At 35.2% G+C, this 18,916-nt stretch overlaps 2 protein-coding genes across 2 annotated transcripts; both read right to left on the reverse strand.

The window, feature by feature from the left end:
• Nucleotides 1-2,259: 2,259 nt before the first annotated feature.
• On the reverse strand, nucleotides 2,260-3,162 carry LOC149216524 (uncharacterized). Its single transcript, XM_089389982.1, has 2 exons — nucleotides 2,592-3,162; nucleotides 2,260-2,360 (listed from the first exon to the last, which is right to left on the reverse strand). Exons 1-2 carry the CDS (start codon nucleotides 3,160-3,162, stop codon nucleotides 2,260-2,262), a joined length of 672 nt encoding a protein of 223 aa, XP_089246108.1.
• A 971-nt stretch (nucleotides 3,163-4,133) lies between these two features.
• Nucleotides 4,134-4,814, reverse strand: LOC149216525 (uncharacterized). The gene has a single exon (XM_089389983.1). It carries the CDS (start codon nucleotides 4,812-4,814, stop codon nucleotides 4,134-4,136), a length of 681 nt encoding a protein of 226 aa, XP_089246109.1.
• Nucleotides 4,815-18,916: the final 14,102 nt, after the last annotated feature.

Genomic DNA, 18,916 nt, shown 5'->3' on the forward strand with positions numbered 1-18,916 from the left:
TTGGAATCATCCTCCATATGAAGTTTAATATTTTGTTGTAAAGGCACTAAGGCAGCTTTGCACTGCTCCATTCTGAACTTTTTCAATAACCCTCTCACATACTTCCCTTGAGTGAGAAAATTCTGCCTAGAGTCCCTCCAAACTTCTAGACCCAAACAATAGTGTAATTCACCGAGGTCTTTCATTTCAAAAACTTGTGACATCTGCACTTTGATTTCTTTAATCAATACATCAACATTTCCTATGATAATTAGATCATCTACATATAAAGAAATCAAAATAATTTACCCCGTTTCATCAAACATTGTATACAGTTTTGGGTCATTTTTTCTCCACTTATAACTATGTTGTTGGAAAAATGAATCAATTTTTTCATACCATGACATGGCTACATGTTTTAAACCATATAATGCCTTCTTTAATTTGCAGACTAAATTCTCATGCCCCTGTTTGATAAACCCTTCAGGTTGTTTTAAATAAACATCTTATTTCAATTCTCCATTTAAAAATGCAGACTTCATATCTAGTTGGTGTAAACTCTAATCATGCTTGTAGCTAAATCTATCAACATTCTAATAGTTTTTAGCTTAGCTACCGGAGCAAAGGTTTCCTCATAATCAATTCCTTCTCTTTGTGAGTAACCTTTAGCTACCAACCTAGCTTTGTATTTGTCTACACTACCATCTAATTTAAATTTAGGCTTATATAACCACTTGCAACCTATAGGTTCTTTCCCTTTCACCACTTCAATTAAATCCCAGGTTTTGTTCTTAAGTATTGACTCATATTCCTCTTCCATGGTTGCCCTCCATTCATCATATTGACTTGCTTCTTTATAATTTAAGGGCTCAATAACATTTAAAGTACTAGTTATAAGAGCATGGTCTCTATACCTTGCTGGTAATTGAGTCTGCCTACCTGATCTCCTCAGTGGCGGACTTGCCTCAAATCTGTCTTGCTCACTCCTTAGCAGACTTGGCTTGCTGACTGTATCTGCATCACAAGTTTCTTCATTTTCCTACTGCTGCTGCACATGGTTTTCTTTAATTTCCTCATTGTTGTCCTCAATCAACAAAGAAATGTGCCACTCCTCATAGCCTTTGTCTCTATTTTCTTCATCAACCTTCTCATGAGATATAATATCTCTACTCGCAAACACCTTACGAGTAGATGTATTAAACAATTTGTATGCTTTAAACTTAGAACAATACCCTACAAATATGCATTTGATGGCCTTCGCATCCAGTTCTTCCTATCCTCTTTAGGAACATGAGCTAAATGAACCAAAGAATCATAAATGACTAACTGCGTGCTTAAAACCATATAAAGCCTCGAATGGAGTCTTAAGGTCAAGACTTTTCGTTGGACTCCTATTCTTTAAACAGAGTGAAATATTAATGGCTTCTACCCAAAAACCATTAGATAGGTTCTTACCTTTCAACATGTTGCGTGCACAGTCCACCAGAGTTATGTTCTTCCTCTTTGTAACCCTGTTCGGCTATGGAGTGTGGGGTATTGTAAATTGTTGAATTATTCCATGGTCCTTGAAATATTTGATGAAGTTACCTAGCTTTTATTATCCCCCTTGATCTGAGCGAATAATTTTGAAGACCTTCCCTGTTTGTTCTTCAATCATACTTCTAAACTCTTTAAAATATTCAAATGTATGAATTTTCTTGCTGAGAAAATGTACCCATGTATATCTTGTGCAATCACCAACAACTAATAAAAAAAATAGTATGCTCCTCCTAATGATCTTGTTTGTATTGGTCCACATATATTAGCGTTCACAAGTTGTGGAATATCTCTATTTCTTCTATTTAAACTTCAGAGAAAATCATCTCTGTGCATCCTTCCAAGTGCACATCCATCACAATCAACATGTGCATTTTTAAAACAGGGAGTCCATTCACCATACCTTCTTTTTGTAGCAGCACTAAATCAGGAAGATTGATGTGTCTAAATCTTTGGTGCCAAAGATTCTCTGCTATCATTGATGTTGAAGTCAAAGCTTGGTGTGGCACTCTTCTAACATTCAACTTATACAGGGCTCGAACTTTAATTCTAGATGTAATCGATTTATCTTTATCCAACAAATCCTTAATGACACAATAGGTTTTAAAAAACTCTACCTTCAAGTTATGATCTGCAATCATTGAAACAAAGATTCTTTTTAATTCCTGGTACATACATCACATTCTAGATTTGTCTAATATTGCCATCAGGCAAAATCACAGGAATGTCTCCATGTCCTTTGATCTAGTAGGCTCTGTCATCACCAAGGTAGATATTAGCACCATTGTTGGTTTCTTTAAAACTTTCAAACCAGTGCCTATTACCTGTCATGTGAGTGGATGCTCCTGAATCCACAAACCATGTTTCAGCCTCATCAATTTCAGCAGACAGAGAAGAATCATACACAAACAATTTGAGTTCATGATTCTGGTCTTCGTCAACAAAGTGCCCTGTGTGTTTCTTCTATTTGTGTCTCGCTTCATCAACCCTCTTTTTATAACAATGTTTAGCTATGTGACCAGATTTACCACAATAAAAACACTTGATTCTTGAATCTATTCTGGTCGAAGACATACCTTGAGGTGGCTTTCTCTGGGGTGTACCACTACCTTTCTGTCCTGTGTCGGGTTTCCCTCTGAAAGGATTTTTCTTCACCATCAATGCGAGATCTGTATTATAGGGTTTCAGAGCCATCCACCTCTCTTCCTCTTGCATCAAGATCCCTGTCAATTCTTTGAAATTGGGGGTTTTCTCCTTGGCGTTCAAACATGTAATAAACATCTGATAATCATCAGTCATACCATTCATGGTAATCATGAAAAGATCAGTGTTTGCCATTTTCTCCCCTATATCGCCCAACTTATCTCTAAGCTCTTTGATCCGAGAGATGAATGTAGTGACTGATTCATTCTCCTCCATTCTGATGGAGAGGATCTTGCTCTTTAGGAACAATAAGCAATTTGTATTCTTTATCTCATACAGATCATTGAGAGTTACCCAAATATGATTTGCGGATTTGCACTCTCTGATGTGAGGGATGATACAGTCTTTCACTGACAATTTCACCCACGCTTTTGCTTTGTTCTCCCTTTTCTCCCAATCCTGAATCGTTGTCGTTGTTCCACCTCCTGCTGTAGTTGACTTCATTTCATCCCCATTTGCAATCCCCCACGCACTCTGCCCCTCAAGTAATGTCTACAATTTGAATTTCCAACTTGAGTAATTCGTCCCGTCGAGCTTGTTGCTCTCATTCAGGTACACTTCCGCCATATGATTATTCATTGTGACCGGATCAATCTATGGATCTACCTCTAGATCCTCAATCTCCAACAGTCGATTTGGTCAAAGAAGGGAATCTGCCTACCTGATCTCCTTAGTGGAGCAAGGAAGAAGTCAAGTGTGTTCTTCATCTAGTGTAGCATGATGAAAAACTTACCGTGGTTGTTGGGATACATTTGTTGGGACGTCGGTGATGGATCAAAGATTGAAATCAGTTTAAATGAAATACCAAGCTTTACTCGAAATCACTCTTTATGTGTTCCCTTGCTTGATTTCATACACGACAAAAGTATATACCACCTTGATCAGATCCATTATCTACACAATAATAATATTAATTTATAGTCTTGGATCGAGGCAAAGAAGTTAGGGTCTTTTTTGATAATCCCTTTAAGCTTTGTTATAATTTTTGGGGAGATACAATAATGAGAACATACGATGTAACATTTTGGTACTTTGAATATATATATAATCAAGATTTATACTTTACATAAGAGAAGATAAAAAGGTAGTAGACAGATAGACAAACACACAAAAACATATAAAAGCGTTGTTATTAGACTCATATGACAATTTATTGCATGTCCAATCATTTTGTACTCTCTTTTTATTTTAATAAAAATAAAGCATTTTCTATATATATATTAATTTCCAAAAATTATAAATGCAATTTTTAATTCCAAACTTTTTTTAAAGTTGTTTTTGTTTACGTAACAATGAAAGAGTGCGACCTCAAATAGGAAACATATGTTATTGCCGCTGCATGAACGACAAAACTTAACCCAGCCCCTAAATAATGACAGAACTTAAACCTACTAATGAATTGTATACAATTTTTCTTAAGATAAAGCTGCATACTTAGCCTTGTAATTATTCCAAAGCTCATCGACAGATTTACCAGTGAGATCGTTGAAGAATACCAGGTCCCATCCATCGTGCAGTTTCGAATTCATCTTCGCAACGAAACCAGAGGCAACAGTGTCACAGTACTGGAGAAAGTAAGCAGTCACTGCGTAGCCGTGGTCCCACTTGTCACCACTGCCGGGCTTAACCCAGTGAGATGGGGCGAACCCCGCGGTGAGGCGAATATAATCCGCTATGCCTTCGATCAGCCCTGAGGGCGCACCGCCCATGCCGTCCCACTGCCAGACGTGGGTCACCTCGTGGTACAGAACACCGGTGATCTCATTCTTTACATCGCCCTGGTAACTGGCAACGTACTCGGCGCTCAAGTGGATTTCACCGTCGCTCTCGTAGGCGATCCCGCTCATGCTTTCCACAAACAGAGCGATCGTCTCCACGTTCTTCCTGTCGGCGGACGATTGCTGGGCGAAGGTCTGCCAGATGAATTGGGTGGCGGCGTCCATTATTTTCTGGGCATCGTTACTCCCTATCTCGCTGTCGAATCTCGTCCCGCCGTCGCTTCCCTCAGCGGAGTTGTTGACCACGAAGTCCAAAGCGTGGGTGCCTTGTACGATCATTGACAGAAAAAGTAGCGCAATACAGGTGGCTGCTGCCATATTCAGGGAAGCCATAGAAGAAGCAGCCAAATGGAATTCTGAATTAATCAAAATTTTCAGAAGGCTTGATGTTGTGAGGGTTGTTTGTTTGATCCAGCAGTAGCTTTTATATAGAGCGAGAAAAGACGAATATGCTGTGAATGCTCGTTGTGCAAAATAATGGAGTCCACACAAGCGTGGGATAAGGGGCACTCGCAGGCACTCATATCGCCAGTGGGTTTTTAGTCGAAGGAATTATCCACACAGTGGCCTTGTACTTTCTATGAACCAATGGGGTGTGGCCGATATGGTTGTGAAAGATAAAAAGATAATTGTCGTGTCTCCAAATTGAATGCTAGGCCATTCCTGTCCCTAAAAGGCAACTTAACCTATTTCAAATAGGTGTCAGGACTTGTATGGTAGACGGCCATTCCTGTCCCTAAAAGGTAACTTAACCTATTTCAAATAGGTGTCAGGACTTGTATGGTAGAGTAAATCGAATTGTAAAGCTAATTTTATAATTAAATTAACTTTCTTACTTTGCCCCAACTTTATATAAATTTTCAAAAATGAATCGGATTCTACCATAGCTTGATATTCGAAAATGGAATCATATGTTTAAATATTTCATCAATTTTTAACTTTTCAAATTATTTAAAGATTTAAATTAATGAAATTTTATATATTATAATTGAAGTAATTAAATTTACATTAATTAAATATATTAATTTTTAATTATTTATATTATTAATATAATGTTAATTTGATTTATTTTGGTTGGTCCACAGAAATGGCTATGCTTCTCTCTTAGTTTTAAAAGTGATAGGATCGAATCATATTTTTTAAAAAAAGTATATCATTAGTAAATGGATTTATCTTGAGTAATGGAAATGAATGATGGTTATTTTTCTCACTCTAGTTCAATTATGGAAAATAACATAACAAACAAAGTCACGATTTTTATTGTTTATTTATTAAATGAAAATATTATATTTTTATGTACAATATATTTTTTATTTATTTATTTTTTTAGGAGGAATAATTGTTAATCTCCTTACTTAAGTTAAATTTTAAAAAGTGGCATATGCAACTTATGATAAATAGGTATAGTTTAACTTAATAAAATGATTTTTTTTATGATATTTTTTCTGGTTAATTTTAACTAAAATCAGGTAGAAATTTGTAAAAACTTGAGTCTAAGTTGTTTACTATGTAGAATTTGAGTGCATCAAGTGTTTTTCAGGACGATGAATCTATTAATACATTTTAAACAACGAAAAATAACATTTTTTTTTGAAATTGTTTTGTCGAATTTCGGTGTAAAAGCATATTTCATCTATAAGTTAGACTATGTCTAACAAATATATTATTATAATAAACTCTACTTATTAATTATCAATAATTATTAGGCAGATGATAGAGATTTAACCTCTATTGAATATTCTTAATAATAATTTGGGATAGAGGATTGAGATTTATCTCAACACTTAATCTTGGCAATTATGCCATTTTAATTTTTCAAATTAGTAAATTTAATCAAAATAATTTGACTTCTTACCAATTGTCCACTTCGAAACTACATCTCCCACATGTCCCTTGCTACCATTATGTTATTATGTTATGATTTCAATAAAGGGATGATTCTTTCATATTCATTGTTGTTATTTTCTTTTCTTTGCGCATGAGGTGGAGGTTCAAGGTTTGACTCGCAACAATGTGCAACTAAAGCAGGTTGGCTGCAAATTGAATGGCTGATTCACATTGCAATATACTAAAGTGTCTCTTTTTCAAACCATGTCGATATTTAATTTCGTATCTACACTCCTCATATTCATATTTTTCTTTACTTGATGACATATTCTCTGTCTCGCCTAACTCGTATTTTACTTGATGACATATTCTCTGTCTCGCCTAACTCGTATTTGGAGATTAAAAAAAGATATGGCAGAAATGGCACTAGTCAATGGTACCCAACTAATATTCCTCTAGATAGATTGTTGTTTCCTATTTAAACTTACCTTGTGATGCTCTTTGCTAGCCTATGATAGTAACAATAATTTTTCAAAACCCATTAAAACTACCATGCCATGCCTTGTAATTAGAGAGAGTAAAATATTAAAAATAAATTAAAGTACATGAGGACATGTCGAAGCCATAATGAAAACCGTAAAAGGATTTTAAATTGGATGGATTATTTTAACCTAACGACATATGAATTAACATTAATATAACATTAGGAAAGAAGGCATTACGAGAGTTTTTGGTGTTTCTCTTCACCTCTTTTTCATCCAAAGGAGTAACCTATATCATATGTGCATGAGGTGGAGGTTCAAAGCTTGAATCTAAGAAATGTGCAATTAAATCATGTTGGTTGCAAATCAAATGGCTCATTCACATCACAATATACCAGAGTACCTCTTCTTGAAACCATGTTTGTGTGATATTTATTTTGATCTCTACATTCTTGCTATCTTTATTTACTTGTTGACATATTCTCTGCCTCATCTAACTCGTATTTGGAGATAAAAAATAATACAAAAGAAATGGCAGTATTCAATGGTACAAAACCTATATTCCTCTAGATAGATTATCGTTTCCTATTGAAACTTACCTTGTGATGCTCTCGGTTAGGCTATGATAGTAACATTAATTTTTCAAAAGCCATTAAAACTAACATACCCTAAGTTATAATAAGAGAGATAGTAAAATATGAAAAATAAATTAAGGTAGACTAGGACAGGTTGAAGCCACAATGAAAACCCTAAAAGGATTCTAAATTGGATGGATGCTTTCAATCTAACAACATATGATTTAGCATTACTAGAACATTAGCAAAGAAGGCATTACAAGAGTTTTTGGTGTTTCTCTTCACCTCTTTTTCACCCCAAGGGGTAACCTATACCATATGTGCATGAGGTGGAGGTTCAAAACTCGACTCCAATAAATGTGCAACTAAAGCATGTTGGTTGCAAAATTGAATGACTCATTCACATTGCAATATACGAGAGTGCCTCTTCTTGAAACCATGTTTATGTCATATTTATTTTGATCTCTACATTCCTCCTATATTTCTTTACTTGATGACTTATGCTCTACCTCACTTAACTCATATTTGGAGATAAAAAATAATATGGCATAAATGGCACTAGGCAATGGTACCAAACCTATATTCATGTAGATAGATTGTTGTTTCCTATTCAATCTTACGCTGTGATGTTCTTTGCTAGGCCATGATAGTAACAATAATTTTTCAAAACCCTTCAAACCTACCATGCCCTGCCTTATAATAAGAGAGACAATAAAATATGGAAAATAAATTAAAGTACACCCGGACAAGTCGAAGCGACAATGGAAACCCTAAAAGGAGTCTAAATTGGATGGATGATTTGAGCCTCACAACATATGAATTAGCATTCATAGAACATTATGAAACGAGACAATATGGTAATTTTTGGTGTTTCTCTTCACCTCTTTTTCATCCCAAGGGGTAACCAATATCATGTGAAGTTGTCCTAAGTCTATTTATCTTCTCCGTCCTTACTTAATTTTATGCCCTAGATTTTCCTCTAATCTTGTTGAATAGAAGTTTCCAATAGTTTATGGATTTATTCATCTAAGAAAATATATTATACCTTTCTACTTCATTCCTTGAACAAGCAGGTAGGAAACATGGAAGGTAGAATGGTAGAGGTCAAGACGATAATAAACACTACTAATAGACAACTCACCTTATCTAAGTATTGGTGGATTTCTAAAGAAAGTTTGTGAGTTGTCTATACTTTCTGATGCAGAACTTAGACTAATAACTATTTCTAGCATAGAAAGCTCTTTGAATTTGCAAGTGGCACTTCTAGGTTAGTGAAATAAACATTTTTTTATCTTGTAAAATATCTAATAATATTCATGCCATATGTATATATGTGCCTTTACACATATACAACACACTATGTTCCAAAAGAACATAATTAATTTCCATCCCAATAAGAATATAATCTTAGCATTTAAAAGGATAAATTTACATTAACATTACTTTCAATTAATACTATTATAAATAAACAAGTAATGGTGGCAAATTATTTGACTAACACAACTACGTTAATAAAGTGATTTGTATATGCCAATTGATGTCATTTTCCACATGGGAATAGACATCAATATAGTCATTAAATTAAATAGATTTAGCTTAAATAACTTCAAAATGAATGCTACAATATGAAAAACAACAAATCTCATTTTAACGTGACTAGCAAAAAATGATGTCACAGAATGTGAGGAAAAAAAAATTGACCTAATGTTATAAATAAAAAAATTAATCACAACACGAAGAACAATATATTTCATCAAAATGTGATGAATAATGAATTTCCTCAAAATATAATAAACAAAAAGTGACATTGGACTATGCGAAAAAACAAATGACGTTGCAATATGTAAAACAACAGATAAGGCTCTAACAAATAATAAACATTATCACATTGGGATGAACAACAAAAAAACATCATGATGATATCAAGAATAAATGCCTTTGTTATATCACACATAACAAATCACATCAAAATACGATGAAAATCAAATTTGATTACATTTGGAAAAAATGATGTTGCATTTATGACGAATAACATGGATGTCGCAATATAATGAACACACAATATCATCACAATGTCATGGACAATAAAAATCATCAAAACGTGATAAAAACTAAATCTCATTGTAGCTGGAAAAAAATGAGGAAGTCACACTGTGAAAAACAACATGGACATTGAAATATGATGAATAACATTCGTCATCAAAATGTGATGAAAAATAAATGATGTTGCAATGTGACAAACAAAAAACAATTTTGCACTATGATGAACGACAAAAAATGCCATAATGTTATAAACAACAAACACCATCACAACATTACAAAAAATAAATGTCATCGCAATGTGACAAATAATAAACAAATTCATAATATGATGAACAACAAACATGATTGTGAAGTGATGAATAATTTTTTTTATCACAATTTGATGAACAATAAAAATCAACACAACATGATGAAAAACGAACAATATCATAATGTGCCAAATAAAAAATAAGGTCACAATTTGATGAATAATAAACACCATCACAATGTCATGAGAAATAAAAACCACACAATGTGATGAACAATAAATGTGATTGCAATGTCATGCATAAATATCGATCTCACAATGTTATGAAAATCAAACATCATTGCAATTGGACAAAAAATATCACAATGTGACAAAATAACCATTAAAACCCATTTTTAAACATGTTTAACTAAGCCAACCATGTTATTCCCTTAGTTATTTGAGGTTAAACACGATCAACCATGGTTATATGTGGTTGATAATAGTCAATTGTAATGAACAACAAATAATGTCACAATATGATAAGGAATAAAAAATGTCATAATTTAACAAACAAACAATGTCATTACAACCTGAAAAACAATAGACATCACCACAATGTGACAAACAATAAATAACATTTGAATGTGACGAACAACAAATGTTATCATAATGTGATGAACGATAAATGTCACCCTAATGTGGTGAACAACAAACATCATCATAATATGATGAACAACAAATGTCAATGGAATGTGCCAAATGACAAATATATTTCTATTTGATGAATAATAAAATTTGTCACAAGTGATGAAAAATAAACATATTCGCAATGTGATGAAAAATAATTTTTTTTTCGTAATTTTAAATACAACAAACGACATCAGAATGTGATGAAAATAAAACATCATTTCAATTGGACAAAAAATGATGTCACAATGTGACAATCAAAATCATTGACAACCCTGGCCAATAATGTTTAAGTAAGTCAATCATGATCTTCCCTTGGTTGACTGAGTTCAAACAAATTCAACCTTGATCATACATGATAGGGTATAGCCAAGCGTAAAGGACAAGGTCAATATGGCCAACCATGTTCAACTAATCTCAAACATGGCTAAATCATAGTCAACATGATTCACAATGGTAAATTGTGGTCAAGAATGGTTAACACAGTCAATATGGCCAACTTGGTAACATGTTCATCACGCGTTAGAGAAATTTGAGGTCTAAAATGGACCTCCTAAGGAATATTATAAAATAATAATGGAAACAATAAAATAAGATTAGATTACACCATCATATTTTAGAGCGAAAAAAGAAAAAAATACTTTTTCAACCTATGTCCCTAGGGTTTTACTCAAATTTCGAGCAAGAGCACATGTTGGATGCAAAATTCAATTTTTCATCCAAGGAGTATTCATGTTCCATACTTTCAATGGACCCTGCTACACAAAAAATGAGAAATACATGAAAAACATGATTGCAGTCATGTTTTCCATGTATTTCTCATTTTTTGTGTAACAAGGTCCATTGAAAGTAAGAAACATGGGTACTCCTTTGATGAGGAATTAAATTCCACATCCAACGAGTGCTCCCACTCGAAATTTGAGTAAAACCATAGGGAGATAAGTTGAAAAAATAGTTTTTTATTTTTTAATCATTTTAATTTTTTACTCCAAATATGGTGAATAATCCCCCATGGTTGACATTGTCATATTGAATCCTATTGGTTCTTGTATATTTTATTTTGGTCATATATTTTTGTTTTGAGGACCAGTTTAGACCTCAAAATTTCTCTAATGGGCTAGCCAATGTAAACCACAATCACCTATAGTTAAATGTTAAAACCCCTAGTCTACCATGTTTATCCAACATCAATCATATGTTGACCATATTTAACTATGATTGAATAATCTCAACTGTGGTCAAACCATGTGGTATTTTCCTTGTTGACCAATATCTTACCAAGTTTAAAATAATGTATACAATTCCAATAACAATAAGAATATAATCTTATTGTTTCAAAGAATAAATATATATTAATATTAATTTCAATTAATACTATGATAAATAACTATTGACGTCACAAATAACATTGACGAGTGCTACCACTTGAAAATGAAAAACAACATTGATGTAACAATATGATGAACAACAAATGTCATCACAATTTCAAGAACAATAAACATCATCGCAACATGATGAACATAAATTCCATCGTAGTGTGATGAACAATAAGAACTGTCACAATGTGATTAATAACATATGTCATTACAATGTGACGAACAATAAATATCATCGTATTGTCATGCACAACAAACAACATCACAATTTGATGAAAATCAAACATCATTGCAATTGGACAAAGAAATGATGTTTCAATGCAACAAACAACATGGAAGCCACAATATGATACATAAGAAATGTCATCACAAAACATGTGACAAACAATAAGTGATGTGAAAATATTACTAACAACACAAAAATTTTGTATTTGAAAATAATAAACATCATCACAATGTGAAGAAAAATAAACACCATCATAGTGTCATAAAAAATGAACAATGTCACAATATGATGAATAATAAAAATAGTCACAATGTGAGGAATAATGAATGTAATCACAATGTGATAAAAATAAACATTATGGATATTGGGGGATCTATATGAATGGAATCATGAAGTAAATTAACCCTAACTATGGTAACCCTAGTGGTAGAGTTACACATGGTATTCGAAAATCCAAAAATATTCTCAATTCTGCAACGGGGTTAAAAACCAAATAATGCAATTAGAGTTCCAATAGGGTTGGATATGTGGGGAGTATATGGAGCCATGCACAACAACCTTGGGTTGTATAGGTAGCCCAAGGTATTATGTGGTAAGCTGAAATGGTGAGTGATGTGGCAAGGCGACATGTCACTGCTGACATGGCATGGAGGACAAGTTTAGATAATGTGGCATGCTGACATGGCACATAAGTCAAGGATTTAAATGTGGAAAATGATGTTTGTTTGATGTTGCAAGTGATATCAAGCCTAAGGATCATAAAATCTACAATTTTGTTAAAATTTTTATTTCATTTCTTTCAAATAACAAATGATTCTGGATTTGGATATCTAAAAGCTCAACTTGTTGATCATAGTGGAATGAAAAATTTTAAAAATTCATTTAATTGTCAATTTTGGAAATGTTTGGATCTAGATACTTAGATATTTGATTGAGTCAACTAAGTGTAAGGGTTTGGATATCTAGATCTATATGTTTCCAAAATTGTTGATTTAATGACTTTTTGCATTTTTGGGTTCCTTCCATGTCTATAATTTAGATACTTTATCCTAATGTGGTATTAAAATGTGAATGGTATGGATGTTGACATGGAACCTAAGGGAAAATATTCTGGGGGCCATAAATTTGTATCCAAAGATTGTATTTTGAGGAAATTTGTATCTTTGAAATGTTCTCAACAAGCAAAAGATGATGTTGTCCACGGGAAAATGGTCTAATATGGTTAGAAGAAGATAAAATTTGCATACCCTAAATACATAAAGTAACCTTAGGGGATTGGAATGTATACCTCATATCCTCATAGATGCTTAGAGGGGACTAGGTATGTTTATAGAGGATAAAGTCAGGTGGGTGGGAGGGAGGAAGAGTAGGCAGGGAGGGAGAGAGAGCGGAAGAAGTTGGAGAGTAAGATGGATAGTGATAGAGAGAGACAAATGCAGGTAGAGATTGAAAGAGATGGGGGGAGATAGAGGATCAAAGATATAGAGAGGGGCGAAATTAGGAAGAGAGGGGAAGATGTATATAGGGAGATGAGAGAGAGAAAAAGTGTGTGTGTGTGTGTGTGTGCGTGAGAGAGAGAGAGAGAGAGAGAGAGAGAGAGAGAGAAGTGGATGTGGGAAAAAGGGAGTGAGGGATAAAAGGAGAGAGACAAAAGGAGTTGGGGAGAAAGAGAGAGAAGGAATCCATCACCTTTTCTGTTAGACCCTCTTCCATAGGGACATATTCCTTTCTTATTCCCTTTTCCCTAGGTCGCTATTCCTTACCTATCCCCTTCGTCCTAGTGCCCTATTCCTTCCCTCTCACCTCTGCTCTATGGCCCTGTTCTTGAGCATATTCAATTTCACATTTTGGACCCCAGTCATCCTAAATTCCATATTCCCTTGGCCCATAACGTTATTTCCTTTCCCTAAAGACAACCCATGGCCCCTAATGACTTAGACCAGTTACAAAGTATTTTAAAAAATGCCCAACAGGAACACATGTGCTTTCATGTTGGGTAAAATTCTTTAATAAGAATGTTTATGCATTGTTGTTGGGTAATTTTTTTAGTACCCAACAGGAAAATGAACATTTGTATTCTAATAATGCATGCTTGTTCCTATGAATTCCCATTTGATATCCTTAGTGGTGATTCAAAGAATGTCAAAGCTAGGAATTAAATAATGGATGCATGTTCCTATGAATGTGCACGTGTTCCTATGTGACTGTGTTCATTACTACCCCATTGTTGTTTTCTTGGTCATTATATTCATGTGAGAACGTCTCTATGTTATTGTTGAAAACTGCAGCAAGAAATTCTCAATTTGATTTTACCTTGATTAAATTGAGAAAATTTGAATTTCCACATCAGCAGACAACTTGGATGAAGTTACCTTGTGTGACATGGCTTGTGTCACCTAGTTTACTCTTTAAATTTGAGTTGGAGGAGTTATATTTCCATTCAGCATGTGTGATTTCTAATTTGTAGCAATCAAAGTTAGTTATCTCAGGTTGTTTTCAGTTAAACTAATTCCAAATTTTGGAGGAACGAGTGGAAGGTTAGTTAAGCAGTGGGAATTCATTTAAAATCACTGATAATCTAGTTAACTAATCAATCAACCCAAAATAGCTAGTGCATGTAGAGAATTCGAGTTCCCTAGGCTTGGTGGATATTCCAAGGCAATGTAACATTAATTGTAGACTAGTATTAAGTGTATAGTTGTTGCATGTAGTTAGAGGATCAACATAAAGGAATTGCACAATCAATTTGAGAAATTTCCTAAATAATAGGGGCCTAATTCCTCAAGGAACAATGCAAGGAAATAGGAGCTCAAGTAGAGGAAAACTTTGACTAAAACTGGGTTAAAGCCTTTTAGTGAGCAGAGAGATAGGTTATACACTTGAAAGTTGTGCTCAGTTAAGTAAAGAAATTGTAACACATCTCTATTCCTTTGATTTAATGGAAGCAGGCATTGGGGTTTTTAGTAGTTTTCTTTACTTGGGAAAAATACTTTTTTCATGTGTGTCATTTCTTATTGCATGTCTAAAATTTTTGTTTTAGATTGTAAATTACTTTCTGTAGTGTAGTAGAGTAAGCTTGTGTCTTGTGATCTTGGATAAAATTTCATGAGAAACTGCAAATCTACATCATAATTTCTACATTGTATCAAAGTAGGATTCGCTTTAGAGAAGGAATTCGAAGTTGTTCTCAGGAGGTTCGATTTTGGAGCATAGTGCAACAGGATTTCTTCAAAGCTGAGAAGATGGCCTTCAATGGAATAAGGCTACAGTATACCTTGGAAGGCACCTATGATTTTGTTGCATGGAAGGATTGCATGGAGGAAATATTGGACGATAATGGATTGCTAGAATACATCAAGACATATGTTGCAAAACTTTAATAATCTGATGCCTAGAACCTTGTTCGGTGGACGAAATATGTAGCCAAGGTGAGGAGAATAATCTTGGAGGGAGTACGAGATCACATTGTCTCAAATCTCCATGGAAAAGAAACTCTATTCGCAATGTGGAAATCACTGACATAATTGTTTGAGAATAATAGTGACCACAAGAAGTTGGCGCTTAAGGATAAACTTTGAAGTATCAAGATGCAGAAGAATGACACAGTTCTACAGTGTTTGAGAAAGTTTACAAAATGTCGTGATGAACTTGGCGAGGTTGGTGTTAACGTCACTAAAGAAGGCTTGGTAATCGTAGCCCTTCTAAACCTTCCCAAGAGCTAGCACAACTATTAAAATTTGATGAATGCAAGGGACAAACTACTGAATTGGGAGTCCTTATGGCCTGATTTAGTACAGGAGGAAATAAGGAAACATACGAGGGATGGGACTTCATCCAAGGGTGAGGATGAAGAAAAAATTTCATTGGCTGAAAAGGTAAAGAAGGGAAAAGGGAAGAAATCTCAATCCAAACCAAAATCCAATCAAGCGGGAAAGAAGAAAGATTTGTCCAAAATTCAATGCTTCCATTGTCATGAATTCAGGCACTCTGCCATGAAATTTCCACACAAGAAGGAAAGAAAGAAGACCTCAGGAGGAGCAACAGGTTAAGACATGGATTCACAGTTCGGACTTGACTTTACCCTCATTGCATGCATTCCCAACATAGTGACGGGTAGCGTGTGGTACTTGTGTAGATATTTTTTCAGCGACGTGGAAGAAAAATATTTGCAAATTCACATGAAGATGGGGGATGACAGAAGGTATAACATGAATGGGATTGATACAATCACCTTTTAAAGGGAGTCGGGCTCCCCCCTCAAGCTCAACGACGTCATGTTTGTTCCCAGCCTAAAGAAAAATCTCATCTTTCTTGTATTTTTGGAAGACTGTGGTTATGATGTGATATTCAATAAAGGAAAGGCATTCCTAAGACACATAGCCACAGGACAGGTGAAGAAGATATGGGTTCGTCTACAGAACCTATATAAGCTAGATGTGGAATATTATTCTGGATTAAGCACAAAGGAGGATAAGATGTAGACTCCCGATGTTGATGAAATTTGTCATAGAAAATTTGGCCATTTGCATCATGGCACCCTGAAGATCATGAAACAGATAACCACAGGGCTTCCCAAATGAGCACTTGAGCAACAATATGTATGCAAAGTATGTACTTTAGGGAAGTACACAAAGTCCACATTCCATGATCGAGACAAAAAAGCAAATGCAGTCCTAGAAAGGATCCACTTTAATGTCTTTGGACCTTTCTTGATAACCTCCACTTCCAGGCACAAATATTTTTTCATTTGTATTAATGACTTCTCATGGAAGTCCTATATCTTCTTCATGCGGAAGAAAGATGAGACATTCTCCAAGTTCGTAGAGTAAACGACATTGTTTGAGAAAGAACCAATAAGAAGTTGAAGGCTCTCATGAGCGATAATGGAGGTGAGTATGTGTTGAATGAATTTAAATTTTTCTTTGTAAAAGAAGGCATTCAACGAGAGTTGAAAACACCCCACAACCTACAACAAAATGGGGTGGCTAAGAGAAAGAACGATAACATTGTGGGATCAGCAAGGGCGATGTTGCATGACCAAGGCCTACCTCTACATTTGTGAGTCGAGGCATGCAACACAACACTATATGTGTAGAACCAGAGTCATCATCAGATTCTCGTCATGATTACTCCAAAGAAGGCTTTCTCAGAGAGAAAGTTGGATGTGTCGCACTTGAGGATTTTTAGAGCCTCTGTTTACTGCCATGTCTCCAAAGAATCAAGAAATAAGCTAGAGATGACAACATAATTGGGGATATTTATGGGTTACACAAAAACTCCCCATAACTATCGTGTGTACTTTCCATCCTTCAGAATGACAGCTATGCGAAGGGGTGTAAACATTGATTAGGAGAAAGCCATGTGATGCTCTCTTGAGAGGGAACTTCAGATCCCACCAGAGGAGGAGCTTTTAGCTTCAAAGGAGGAACCTCGAGAAGTTGTGTGCCAACAAAAAATTGAGGAGTAGAGAGTGGAGACAATCACTCAAGAAGAAGCATCTAAATAAGGCAGAAAAAGGACCACAAAAGTTGAGAGAATTATGTAGGATGCGAGGGTGAATGTGCGTTCTCCTTCAAATTAGTGCAAGGAGAGAAGGTCACCACATCGGTACACTAGCTGCATGACTCTAATTACTGGGCTTATAGAGATTGATCCATCCTCTTTCGAGGAAGTAGTAGATTAACCTATATGGGTTGATGAAATGGTGGAGGAATATGAATCCATTGTAAAGAAAAGTGTTTGGGAAGTGGTCCCAAGAACATCAGATAAATTAGTTGTGGATTCACGACGGATCTTCAAGGTAAAGAAGGCATCAGACAAAATCATAGAGAAGTATAAGGCCATATTTGTGGGCAAGGGGTGCTTTCAAGTTAAGGGGATTGACTATGAGGAGAGATTTTCTCATATAACAACCTACTCATCCATCAGATAAATTCTTGCTTTGGTTGCATAGATGGGGTGGAATATCCACCAGATGGATGTAAAACCATCATTCCTCAATGGAGTTATTGAGGAGGAGGTGTACATCGAGCAACCATAAGGCTTTGATACTTTTGATCGATAGTGTCATGTGTTCAAACTCAAGCGAGCGTTGTACAATATCAAGCAAGCACTGTGTGCATGGTACACTAGGATCGATAGCTATCTCACCGGTTTGGGCTTCAGCAAAAGTGAAGCGGATGCAAAGCTATATCATATATTGGTAGAAGGTAAATTGTTGATTATTGTCTTATGTGTTGATCATTTGATTTTAACTGGTGATGAACAATGATCAGATCTTACAAGGAGGACCTTGCAAGCGAATTTGAGATGAAGGACATGGGTCTCATGCACTACTTCCTCAGATTGGAAGTATGGCAAGGGGATGGGGAACTATTTCTCTGTCAAGAAAAGTATGCAAATGAGATACTACAGAGGTTCCACATGGAGAGTTTCAAACCCATGGAGACACCTCTAGCAGTAAACTAGAGGAAGGAGGATGCAACTTCAGGTGAGGAAGTGGATGCTATCATTTATCGGAAGCTAGTTGGTTCACTAATGTACCTTGTGATCACATGACTAGATATGTGCTATGCAGTTAACTAGCTGAGACAGGCTTTGTTTAGGCCAACCAAATTATTTTGGAGGGCAACTAAGCATGTTCCATGGTACGTTAGAGGCACTACCCAATTTGGACCATGTTACAAAGGGACAAAGGGAGTGAAGTTGTGTGGCTTCATAGATGCAGATTGGGCGGGGGGTCCATCAGACCTGAAGAGTATATCAGGTGGAATGTTTGGTGTTCGGTCTACAGTTGTTTCCTGATATGGCAGGATGCAAAAATCTGTGGTGCTCATCTCGGAAAAAGCAGAATACATGGCTGCAATTCATGCAACATGTGAGGTGATTTGGATGAGAAAGATACTTGTTGGATTGTTTGGTCAAATGATGGATCCAATTGTGATCTATTGTGATAATCAGAGTTGCATCAAGCTC

This window comes from Pinus tabuliformis, chromosome 1_1 (genome assembly GCF_031772625.1).
Source record: "Pinus tabuliformis cultivar Carrire ecotype Pingquan chromosome 1_1, CPIR1, whole genome shotgun sequence".
Taxonomy (NCBI): domain Eukaryota; kingdom Viridiplantae; phylum Streptophyta; class Pinopsida; order Pinales; family Pinaceae; genus Pinus; species Pinus tabuliformis.

What these genes read in the sequence shown, in the direction of transcription:
- LOC149216524 (XM_089389982.1), bottom strand. Translation starts at nt 3,162, where the DNA reads ATGAAGTCAACTACAGCAGGAGGTGGAACAACGACAACGATTCAGGAT. An exon ending in CCAGAGAAAGCCACCTCAAG is followed by an intron (nt 2,361 to 2,591) that starts GTATGTCTTCGA and finishes TTGTGGATTCAG; the next exon opens with GAGCATCCACTCACATGACA.
- LOC149216525 (XM_089389983.1), bottom strand. Translation starts at nt 4,814, where the DNA reads ATGGCAGCAGCCACCTGTATTGCGCTACTTTTTCTGTCAATGATCGTA.